At 41.0% G+C, this 13,058-nt stretch overlaps 1 protein-coding gene across 1 annotated transcript in view; it reads right to left on the reverse strand.

Annotated features, from left to right (window-relative positions):
• The window catches only part of LOC102081282 (scavenger receptor cysteine-rich type 1 protein M160), a 140,291-nt gene that overhangs the window by 42,928 nt on the left and 84,305 nt on the right, over positions 1-13,058 (reverse strand). The window contains 2 exon segments of the mRNA XM_025908762.1: positions 8,660-8,986; positions 11,682-11,975. Of these exon segments, the coding sequence (XP_025764547.1) occupies positions 8,660-8,986; positions 11,682-11,975 (621 nt within the window).

Here is a 13,058-nt window from a genome sequence, read left to right on the forward strand (position 1 = left end):
TGAGTCATGGAAACACCGAGGAGAAACACAGAGGATGACAAGCAATAGAAAATGCAGATGAACCGACAAGGAACAGGTGAAAACAGACACTATACACAGGGGTGCACATTAGTGGTCCGCAGGTGCGCATTCGCTGTCAAAATAAAAGACGTGCACCAGATAAGAAGTTGCAACGCGCGTTTGCGTACATAAGATTTTCTGGAGGAGGACAGACAGTTGTTTAGAACTCTTAAAGATGTCGAAGAAGCAAGCTCCTTTAAGCAATTACTTTGGTCTTCCTCCACCTCCAAAGAAATGTCAGAAGGAGTCCGAACCGCAAAAGAAGCGCGTATTCTCGGAAAAGTGGTTGCAGAAGGTGAGCTGGCTTCAAACAAATGATGAACGCACAGAGATGTGGTGCAGAATATGCCGTGAAAATTCCACTCTAGCTGACAAAAACAGTGCCTTTATATGTACGCAAACGCGCGTTGCAACTTCTTATCTGGTGCACGTCTTTTATTTTGACATCGAATGCGCACCTGCGGACCACTTATGAGCACCCCTGACTATACATATACACACACACACAGAGGGAATGGCAGACAGGCAGGGAACACAGCTGAGACTAATCACACAAGATGAGACAGAGAAGAAGCGAAACTCCAAAACACGTCCTGACAAGGATGACAAGAGGTAACACAAGGGAGGCACAGTAACACCTGAACACTAGAAACCAAAACAAATAACCAGAAACTAACTAAACTGAGGAACATTAATAATCACAAAACATAAAAAAGGAGGCACTAGACTCCAGACCATGACAAATGGGATGGCATAATAAATCACCCACTTTCCCTGTGGGCACTCTGTGCCCTTCAAGCTCAGGTCCTCTACCACAGGCGTGGGAGCTTGAGGGTCCTGTACACTATCTTTCCTGGACAGAGATCCCGGATGCTTGCTCCTCTTCTTTCTTGGGTTTCTGCTGCCTGAGGTATTCACTAAGTACACGAGTGTACAGTCACAGAGTTGAATCTCTCCAAGAATGGTCAGGAGCTTCCTTGTTTTGAAGTCAGTGGCTTCTACCTCTTCCATTGGCCAGTTTGTTATCCCAGCAGGGTACCTGACCACTTCACTATCACACTATTTTATCCTCCACAGGTATTTGGTGGTTGCAGCTTTCCTAGCGGCCTCTTCGTGGTTCCCATTTGTCTGTGGGATCCCCAGGTACTTGTAGCTGTCCTCGATGTCTGCAATGTTGCATTCTGGTAGTTCAATCCCCTCAGTTTGGACTTCCTTCATTCTCTTAGTTACCATCCAACTACATGGTAGTGTGGAACAGTGAATCAATGTCTCCTTCACTCTTGGCATACAGCGTGATGTTATCCATGTAGAGGAGGTGGCTCCATGTGACTGACTGACTTTCCAATTAGTAGATGATCCGCTTCACCTCCTGAGGCACAGACACCTGAACACTTCCTGCTGTTTATTCTGCTGATCAAACAAAATGAGACTTCATTTGAAGATGATGTTAGTTAAATATGACGTGTTTATGGGTAGAACTTTGTGCCATCAGAAACTGAATTTGAATAAGTTAGATTCGAATTTAAATTGCTCAGATTGAATAAAAGCTTCTGAAACTGAATTTGAATTAGCCTAATTTGAAATCCAATGTACTGGTTTGAAAATGATCATCACTAAATTGAAACTGAATTTTATATTTTGAAAATGAATAATTTAATTTATTCCATCCTTCTTTAAATTTAGCTCTTGCTTTCAGTTTCACTTCGCATCATTCAATTTCAGTTCTATAATTCAGTTTTTGTTCAGGCTCATACGAGGTCATTCGAGAAAGCTGCAGAGTATTCGAGCGCCAATTAATAGAGCTATGTTGTACCTGCCGAGCCGGTGTTACTGAGCAGACCTATAGCATCTTGAGCTGGAGCGGGGATCCGATTAAGTATTCAGAAGTCATTTGTCAAATTAACCCTCATCCTCCATTTTTACGCTGGTAATTTGTTTATATTTGCCCAGCCAAAATGCAGTACATCAGTATATGTCAGCTAGCTGAACTTCACTAACACTCCAAATGTTCCTGCTATTTAGTTTTACTTAATCGTATTCAGAGCTGTACGATTTAGATTTTTAGGAAGACTTAAATCAGAACTGGTAAATCATCTTTAAATGGAAACTAGAAAGCTAACTTCCTGATAACTTCTAATTCCACTAAAATTTTTAGATCCTCATTTTCATTGATGTTACCTTTTTAAGTCTTAAGACATCATGTGGGAGAACAACACAATGATCATTCTAACTTAAGAATTTGGACAATTTTTTAAATCTCAGTGAAACCTTAGAATTTGTTTGCTTTGCGAGCTGAGGAGCCTTTGGACCTGGAAATGAATAATGTAGTCAGAATCAACAACTGGTTTCATTGCTGTTCATGTAGGAGATGTCAGTAACTGCTTCATGTTATCTTAGTCAAACCATTTCTGTCCTTGATGACTGTCAGACTGGACTTTTTCCCCATACCTGGAAAGTATTAAATTGTACCTGAACTGAATCCTTAAGGCTCAGCAGTGTCCTTTAGTGATGTGCATGTCTACAGGCAGAAACCTTGTGTTTTGTATTAAATGTAATTCTCATAAATTCATGCGGTTACATTTTTAAAGCTTCCAAAATGATTGAAAACTGTCAGTGTGAAGAAACCTTTGCTGTCACTCTGCTGCAGCTGAGTCCGAGCAGGGCAGCACAGCAGCATGTGTCCACTGGTAAAATGCTGCCCCCTGGTGGTGAAAGGTTTAATTAAATTCTGCAAAAAATACCTTTAAGTAAGTAGGCCTGCATAAAAAAAACAGAAGAAAAATACCACCAGGCATTAGCTTTGTAGAAAACTAGTACACCTCTGAACTTATCAAAAGAAATAGTTCCTTTGTTGATCCCAGTAGGTGGTGACAACATGCAGCAGTGAAATATATTTAGTGGCATTTGACATCGGTGGCATAAGTCATGGCAGACAGGAAGAAGTTACATTTGGGGAAGAAAGATCAAAAGATCCAAAATGATTATTTGAAGTAGGGATGGAAACGCCAGCAACATTTTTATCATGTTCTTCTTAAAATAAGTTAACCAAAAAAGGAGTTTTCTGAGGAGGGGGGAACAATGGTTTAGAAATGTATAGCTGCATGTTGGCATTCTATTCTAATGAGTTTAGTTTTATTCACATCTGTAGGGAGATCACTAAGACCCTAAACTCAAAGTATAAACCCCCAAGGAGAGAGAGTCTAATAATCCACCTAATCCCTGCTGGCACCAGGGTGAAAAGGACAATTTAATAGAATAAGAATGTCTCAAAGGCAGCGGACAAGCCTGACTCTGGACCACAACCTCATATGTTCCATATTTGGTTCAGTCTTGTTCCCTTTTTAGTAAGATTGTTGGAATTGTTCAAAGGCTACTTTGTTTTATTCATTTACTCTCAGTGTTGAAGACAGTTTAAGAAAAGGTGCATTAAAATTTAACATGATGCAATGAGGCAACATACAGACTGAGACATGGTGCTCAGAGCTGTGTGTAATCTGTAATCTGCACTGAAGTCACTGACCTGTAGGAAGTATTCTGTTCACGACATCAGATAATGAAGCAGATGTGTTGATGCTGAAAATCTGCAGAGGTGAATTTGTTTCTTGTTACACAGCTGGGTCAAGATAAAGAATCAGCAGAATTAATAATGGATTCCCAACCCTAATCTCAGACCACCGAGGCAAAAATTCTTCTGCTTATTAGTCATCAAAAAAAACAGACTCAGAATATTTTGTGGTAAACAAAAGGTCCAGAAATTTCTTTTTTTTTTTTAACAAAATAATTTGTGGCCACTGAGTGAAGTTCTTTACAGGTGATATTTGCTAACGAGTGTAAAGGTGATGGTTTGTTTTTAGCAGGCTTCAGTAACACAGCTGAGAGGAACATGATTCCTAATAATGGTTTTGAATCACAGATTTGTGTGTGACGGATTTAAATATGCAGAAACTTTTGATTATGAACAGAAATCTGTCTGAAACACATCGGAGCTGTTAATTTATTAAACTGAATTATAAATATGACATGAGCAGGAGCCATGTACAGATTTAAAGAGACCTACATAAAGAAAAGATTCAGAGGAGGAAATCAGACTTTTTGTTTTTGTAAACTAAGATGGTGGTGTGCAACATTTTAGAGTGAACCAACACATTGTTCCAACTGTTTCACCCTTTGAATATTCAATAAAAACAAACAAACTGAGCATAAAGCAGAGAAGATGTCTTGGTTTGACCTTCAGGTGTCAGTGCTAACGTCACTGTGCTGGCTTTGTTCCAGTGTTCTTCCTGATGGCCCTGGGTCAGTGTGTGCCTCATTATTTGGAAACAATCTAAATATCATCCATTAACATCTTTGTGATATCTCTGCACAGCATTTCTTAAACATTCAGTTTAACTTCCTGCTTTTACATCCTACATAATCTCTGTCCTCTTATCACCTTCTGTTTCCTTTCCTTCCCCTTTTCCAAGTAAAGGTGGAGAAAATAAAACATTTACATCCTTTTCTGTCCCTTTTTCACACAGTTCAGTGATTTTATTCAAAGTCTACGGTTTCAGTCACTCTAAACCTGGACACATATAACCTTTATTCATGTCATGACATGAGTGATTTACATTATGGTTTATGGTTTACATTACTTAATCCTTTGCTAAGTTCCAACAATACTGCCCCTTTGAATTTCTCAGATTTGATTTTATTATCACATTTACACTGTTTGCAAACCTGCACCCTGCAGCAGGAACTGGGAAGGCTCAAAGTAAAAAACATATATAGGTTTTTCCTTGTTTTCATATTTATTTTCTGTTTTCTTCCAAAACTCTAAGAAAATAAAGAACCCATCAGCCAGCTCTTGAGTGAGGACGGGTTATTTCTAACCCTCCTTCTTTCCCTCCTTTTTCTTTTGTCAAGCTCCTTCTTCTCCCAAGTTTTACAGATTTGGTTCTGCTTTGTCCTCAGACAGAGACGACAGACCTCCTCTCCTCCTCCAAGCTTACCACTTTGCTGCCACCGGTTTTCCAGCTTTCCTTCTCTGCATCCTAATCTGTAAACTGAGTTTATCAAGATATCAGAATAGATTTCTACTTTACTAAGTCTGCACTCAAGGCTTACACCATATATTGATATGTAAATAGACAATAATCAGTCCAGTCCAATCCAATCCAGTTAGCTTTTCCCAGACTTTCCAGTGCCGTGTAAGATGAGGCGATGAGCGTTTGTGTTCAATAGAAAACAGCTGTGTTATTCGACAGGACGGACGGCTGTGTGTCAGCTAAAACATTCATCTGGATGTGAGATGATCTCCATGGAGATCCTCCTCTGCTCCCTGAGCTCCTTCCTCTTTAGTCGGCCCTCCTTCAGCTGAACAAACGCTGAAGTTATAGTAAACCAGCTCAGTGCTGTCAGGTGCACTTGGCTTTTGCCCCCTGCTGGTCTGGGGAGACATGACAGCACAGGTCAGACTGACTGCATTGATCATGTCTTCAACGCAATAAACAGGCTGAGAGCTTCAGATCTTTTCAGTACCTTACAGTAGAAACATAGAGCAGCGATCATAAACAGCACAATCACCAGCAGGACGACAGCAGTGACGTTATGAGCTTCTGGATCTGTTGGATCTGACAAAAAACAGTCATCTCAGTTTCATGAGTCCAGTCTCATTTAACAGATGGTTTCATTCAGTCCCAGTTATGTCAGCTCATTACACTGAACCAGAAACATTTTATTGACCCCTGATAGGAAAAGTGGTATGTAGTTTAAATGAATGAAAAATTAAAGAAAGAAATTTACCACTGTATAAATGTGCTTATGTCTACATAAAAATAACAAGTGAGAACAGATTACTGCGGGATATACATCGGAGCAGAAAGAAGCAGCTTCTTTGTGTTCGGGAATTTCTGTTTTCGGCTGGAAATAATCCAGCATTTTTTTTGCTTCCTAAGGAACCGGACCCAAAACAGACGATGAACTGTAAAACATAATCCAACCACACCTGCTAAGGTTTAAAAACTTAAACCATGGACTGAACCCAGCTGGGTCCAGATTCTCAGCTTTCTGCTTTGAACAAGTTCAGATTCATTCACAAGTTATCAAAGCCAAACTTTGTGTTCTTCTTCTTCTCTTGTAGGGTAAAACAGGATCGCTAATCCACTCAGTGTCTCAGATTAAAAGTCCACTTGTTGTCATAGTTACCAATGGAAAAATGCAATTTGTTAGAATCAGTCTTTTTACTTCCAGTAAAATTAAGAAATCTTTGACTGTTTCCTTTTTGTATTACATTTTGACACATTTGGTCACTCTTTATTAAAAAAAATCCATGAACTTTGTAGGTCAGCCCACACGAGATCACCGACTGTTTCAGTGACAGAAAACATGACTGTCATAGAGGAAATCAGTGATCAGCTTACCTGAGCAGGTGAGATTCAGGATGAACAAAGTCTTTTCTGATGTTGAGCATTCTGTCAGAGCAGATCCAGCCTGAACGGGTCTGATCTGCCACACAGATGTTTGTGAGGACTTTATGAGTCCTCCATAATCAAACGGGCCACAGTGCAGACGTTCACAGACTTCATCTGTTTCATCCAGGATCCTGTCAAACCCAGACACCGGTCTCCACTCTCCCTGATGTTTCTCCTCCAGTGTACCTGCACAGCGACTAGCTCCTCCCACCAACCTGACATCATCAGGCTCTGGACATAAAGCAGAGAGTCATCAGCAAAAGAAAAACATGATTTTAAACCAAATCAAAGCTGCATGCTGTGAACGGCGCCTGACGTAGCATCTAAAATATTCTGTCTGCAGTGACATAACTGATGTTAGAGCAAATAGATCCCTTGATTATAATGTGACCAGAGTGGAGGATCATAAAGTGAAATGAATGTTTTAGCAAACTAAGCTGAGCCTAAAGTCTTCAGTGTCTGAGGTAATGAGGTAACCTTTGCTTTACATATCACATGCTCATGTTCAGAGTTTCAGTTTAAAATCTGCTGGAAGCACCAAAGTTTCACTAGTTCTTTGACTTCCTGATAAATCCTGATATAGCTTCTCTGCTGAAGGTGTGGATTTATATATGCAAACAGCCACAGCAGCACAGACTGTGCATCATATTATCACTGACACTCGCATGTATTTGGTCCTAATCTGCTGTTTAAGCTCTTTCACACAGTTGGAGCTGCAGATACTGGAATGCACTTTAAGCCTCTGATAATGTTTAAGTGTGGTTTAAAGTTTCACAGTTCTAATGTGCAGCTGTAATGTTAATGTTAATGTAATGCACTGAGAGTATGCTGAAGGCTCAGATCTCTATCAGATTTATTACATATAAAAATTTCTCGCTGAGGGCGGTCTGTCCTTCAAGCTCGGGTCCTCTACCAGAGGCCTGGGAGCTTGAGGGTCCTGCACAGTATCTTAGCTGTTCCTGCACTCTTCTGGACAGAGATCTCCGATGTTGTTCCTGGGATCTGCTGGAGCCTCTTGCCCAGCTTGGGGGTTATTACCACTGGGACCACTGCTACTCAGTGTAAATGTTGTTACATCCTGTGAGGCTGTGGGAGTGTGTGGGCGTGGTGTTGTCCTCTCCCTCTCCTCCTTCTTCTTTTTTGCCCCTAACCTTGTCTCTCTCTGCCCCTGCCTTCTCCTTTAGGACACACCTGCTGTTCATCTGCCCTCGTTTACCACCAATTACCCTCCAGAGGTGATATATAATCTGGAGGAGAGCAGTGTGTGTGTGTGTGGGGGAGAGGCTTCTGGTGGATTTCCTCTGTGCTGGTCAGTGTGTGATTCTGGTCTAGGTGTAGAAAAGGCCTGCTTATAGTTGTTTTCTTAGTTGAAGCGGCCACCATCTCTTTGGGTTGGCCTATCTAATTGATCATTAAAGCAGCTTTGCTGCCTCTTTCTGTTGTTACTGTTTATATGATTATTGGGTTAATTGATTATAATAAAGATTTATTTTGTGTTAAACACCTCTGCCTGGCGTCCTTTTCATTCCAGTCCGGATCCAATTGTTACTGTCCCCCACCCTCTTCGCCTAGCTTTCATGTGGGGACGTAACAATGTATTTACCATTTATCACAACTATTTATGTTATGTATGCTGAAGGCATTAGGAAGGGTAAAAGTATTTCTGGAACGACAGTTTGTGTACTGTGTACTAGTACTCGTAATAAAAATGAACAAATCTTTGCCATGGTTATTCAAAGAAACCGGATCGTACTGCAAACACAAAATAAGCACTAATAACACAAGGACATGGGAATAAGAGAAAAACGTTAAGAACACATGTAAAATCTCATTGTTGGAGAAACTGTGGTGAAAGAAAGTTCTTTTTATTGTGGAGTGTGTGTGAAATTCTTTTTTCACATACATTATATTTTTTTGGGCAAAATGTAAACCTTGTTTATGAGATGAACTCTGGAAAAGAGAAACAAAATTGCCCTGTTAGGGTTTTTGGGATCTTATGACAGACTAGGTGGTAATGTCTGTGTTTATTATAGCAGAGTACCTCACTCGGTGAAGTATTTGGCTGTATGTAACAGTAGTTCACTGCAGTTTGAGATGATTGTCAATGATTGTTTACACACAGCTTAAGAAAAGACAGTGTTTCAGCTTACCTGACACAGTGACAGACAGCTGGTGGCTCTCAGAGAAGAAGTTATGAGAGAAAACGTAGACGTGATAAACACAGCTGTAGTTTCCTTGGTGGGCGGGCTCTGCAGCAGGAAACAGGAAGAGGGCAGAGTGACTGACAGCTGGCTGGGTGCAGCTGTATGTTGTGTTGGAGGAGGTGAAGGTGAGCTGGAAAGAGCCTCCTGGGTACTGTGGCTGGATGGAGCAGCTGATGGTGAAGCTGGAGCCCCTGGATACCTGAAGCCCCTGCTGCTGGGCACTGAAAACCCTGTCCATGGAGGATGCATGGATGTTTGTCTGAACAAGCAGATCTGTAAACACATATAAGATGGAAGGTGAGCTGACATCAAACCTCCACATGAACCTCCACATATCCAAGACATGAAGTGTTTACAAGCCCAAATAAATGAGGATGTTGCATCAGGAGGACCTCGAGCGTAAAATCAAACGTAAAAATCAACCCGTCACACTTTTATATTACACTCAAATTAAACTTATAATTTCACATGAGCATTTGTCTAACATGTGACTGTTTTTAGTAGTAGACCTACACACACACACACAACTCCATTACGTTAATAATTGTTTTTGCTATATAAATGGAGTAAAGCTGTGTTGATTCTGTTACCAGCAGCAGTCTCAGAGTACAGAGATCAATCATGTTTATGATTCCTTTTATCACTTGAATTGATGAAAGTTTGTTTTAATTAAGAATGCTACATACTTTAAAATATTGTAACGTGGTTTAGGGTCCTGCATCAGAGCCTGTCAGTTACTAAAGCCTGTTCCCATTGAAATGCCTCTGGTTGCCACCTCAGGCCTCCATTTAACGTACACGTGTATATTTACATGCTTTAAAGATTAGAGTTAACAAGCTGTAGCAACCCCAGCCCTGTTGGTAAATTACCTGGACATCATCTCTTAGTCTGTCACTTTGCTATAAACTGTGCGGCTCGTGGCAGATTAAACATGTGATATTAAATTAAGTGAATCCGTCTGTTTAGCAAACAGCACAATTTTGTGCAAAATAAGTGCAAAGAATAAGTGAAAGAGGGAAAGAGGTCAGTGGACCCACAAGTAAAGGATGCAAAAAGATAGAAGAGGAGAGATCTGAGGAGAGCAATGAGATGTGAGAAAGATGTAGTGGCTGATGAAAATGGTCAGACAGATGATCTGGTGATGAAACTAGTCTAGGATTTGAATATGTGCTAATAAATGTAAAAACGCCACTCTAGTGACATAACCTCAGAAACTAGACACAACTCAAATGAGCATGTGTGAGTGGTGTGTACCTGCACAGGCGGTAGCGGTTTTAGATACGGGCGACACGGGCGGTTGCCCGGGGCGGCATCGTGATGGGGGCGGCATCACGGGCATCGGCAAAAAAAAAAAAAAAAAAAAAAAAAAAATGCTCGTACTCATGCTGCCCCGACGGCAGCCAGCGCATATTGGGAATGGCATAGGCACCGATCGGTTTTCTATCGCCCATTTGCTGGGAGTAAGGGCGCCCTCCGTTTGCGAGGTGCGCCTGCTGCTTGCGGCACAGGGAGGAGAGGGCGGGGCGGCGGGGGATTCTCTGGCTGGCTGGAGCAGCATCTAATAACCAACTCGCAAAATAAAACAAAACAAAAACAAAACAACAAACACGAAAACACCAGACATTATGATACAGACTTATAATTTGCACCGATGTTTTTTCGAAATTCTATACACGAAAACTGAGCGCGAGAGCCCTCGGTGCACCTGCGCACTGCTGAAGTCAAAGTAAACTTTATTGTCATCTCCGCTACATACAGTCCAGTATATAGAGAGACGAGACGACGAGGCTCCAGTTACAGCAGTGCAAGTAAACGAACAATAAATATAGTAGAGTAAGAAAATAAATATACATTTTAGGACTCGGGGTAAAGGGATCAATAACAATTTAAAATTTATAATTTACAGTTTGATGATTTAAAGTCTCACACATAACCCGTCGAAAGGGGAGGGAGACCTACTGCTTCCAAATAGAGCACATTTCATTCATAATGTTGTAAATCCAAGCCCATTATGTATTCATGATTTGAATCCTGGGTTGTGTGAAATCCCAGAAATACACCCTAGACAAAGTTAATCTGTGAACTAAGGTGTAGGTCTATTAGGTTATGTTGTGGTGATCCTCGGGTTGGGGGATGGGTGTTCATACTGGAGTGCAAAATTAAAACCAATGGAAGATGGACAAGAAAAGTTCAAAGCCATCAGGTGCTCAGTTTAGAAAAAAGAGAAAAGAAGAGGAGAAGAAACGAACAAATGATACAGGTAAACAAATGTGTCATTGGATAATGGCAGGTCATCCTGAAACAATCAGAATCAGAATACTTTATTAATCCCTAAGGAAATAATGTGGGTTACAGTTGCTCCAAGAAGAAATGGTAAAAATAGTAACAGTAACAGACTAAACTCCAAACAATACATTATGTTACAGATTTTAATATTAATTAGTCATTGTCAATTGTTGATTTGTCCTGTTCTCATTGTATGACGAAATATGATGGCTGTTTGGTAGCCGTTTGCATACAATGCATACTCTCTCTCTGTTCATATGTGTGTGTGGACAACAGTTTTATGTTAATGTACAATCCTTAACATGTTTTGTGTGTGTGTGTGTGTGTGGGGTGGGGGGGGGGGGGGGGGCAGAGGGAGTGTTCGCCCAGGGCGGCAAACAGGCTAGGACCGCCACTGTGCACAGGTGTGATTAGTGTGCTTCAATAACACACAGAATTACATCCCTACTGAGCTCTGTCCTAGTTCCTGCTGTCAGCCCAGCTCCTCCCACTTCCTGTCCTCCTCTCTGTTCTGTAAGAACCTGTTAACCAGTTTCACTTCCACCAGACTTTGTGTCTGTACTTGTCTATAAACAGCTGCTGAAGCTCTGACATGTAGGCGGCTGTTCTAGCTACTATCTGTCACAGCTTTTTACACCTCTGTCATATATGAAGTCATGAATGATTTCATCAGTATGATTACCTGAACAGGTGAGTTTCAGGATTTGGTAAGAATAATGTTTTCTTGTTGCACAATTCTTCAGAGGAGATGTGGACAGAACACAGTCAGGTGTGATCGACCATGCAACTGTTTGCAAGATGTTTGCCTTTTCTATAGAAACAGCTGAGCCACAGCCCAGATGTTCACAGAAAACACCTGCTTCTTTCAGGGTCCAGGAATCATGAAAGGCACACACTGGTCTCCACTCCTCCAGTTTCACCTCCAGTGCACCCGCACAGCGATTGGCTCCTCCCACCAACCTGACATCATCAGGCTCTAACAGAAAGCAGAGAGTCATCAGTAAAGAAGTGAATTTACTTCTGAAAATATTAAATTTGAAATGAATGCTGCTCTGTGATTCTTCATGTCACTCTGATTTCTCTTTTTACCTGTAGATCTCTGTTTTACTTCAGCCTGGACGCCTGAGGAGAAAACAGTAACACCATTCAGTGTGAAGAAGGAATTTGATTGTAGCTCAGATGAGGACAGAACAAACTCCCTGAAACTTCCACCAGCTCAAAAATACCCCAGTAAGCCTGTGTGAAGCACTCTCTGGACTTAAAATTTTACATTATTTCCCATTAGACTCACTGAAAACAAATCAATGACTCCAACGTGAAATAATGTAAAATTTTACGTCCAGAGAGTGCTTCACACAGGCTGAGTGGAGCGGGAAGCAGGTTTGTTGATACAGTTACATTTTAGAAAAAAGTCAGCAACAGATTTACTTAAACTACTTAAATTCATTCAGATATATATAATCTGAGAACTAAAAAATAGTTCTGAAAATACTTGTGAATAATTCAGAATTTAAAATAGCAACTTAGAATCCATGACTCGTTTTATGTTTTTAAGTTCATGAGTTGATTGTTAGAGATTAAAATCAGCTCCAGCCGGTGGAAGCAGTCTTTAGGTGTGTTCAGCTGGTTGTTCAGTTTGAGGTTTAGAGAGAGATGAGATTCCTGTTAACACTGGATTACAGGCTGCACACTCCTTTCTCATTTCTCATACTACTACTAATACTACTACCCATCACCCCTCCCAGGGTATGGGCTGCCAAACATTTCTCATGAGTAAAATTAATGTAAGTCTGAATCATCATCACTTAATATGAACTCATCTGACACTGCAGAGATATCAGGATAAGTGACTGTGAACAGAATAAACTGTCTTTTTACCTTTAATGTGTGTGTCAGAGTCCTACCTGAGCTCCACAGCAGCAGCAGCACCAGCAGCAGGTGATCCATGTCCAGGTAGATGTCTCCCTGTCTGCTCTCTGCTCTGAGCATCAGCTGTGCTATCCTTAGTGTTTACCTGCTGCAGGTCACTCTACCTGAGTGCAGATTCACAGACAGTTAG

Source organism: Oreochromis niloticus, linkage group LG7, assembly GCF_001858045.2.
Source record: "Oreochromis niloticus isolate F11D_XX linkage group LG7, O_niloticus_UMD_NMBU, whole genome shotgun sequence".
NCBI classification, from domain to species: Eukaryota; Metazoa; Chordata; class Actinopteri; order Cichliformes; family Cichlidae; genus Oreochromis; species Oreochromis niloticus.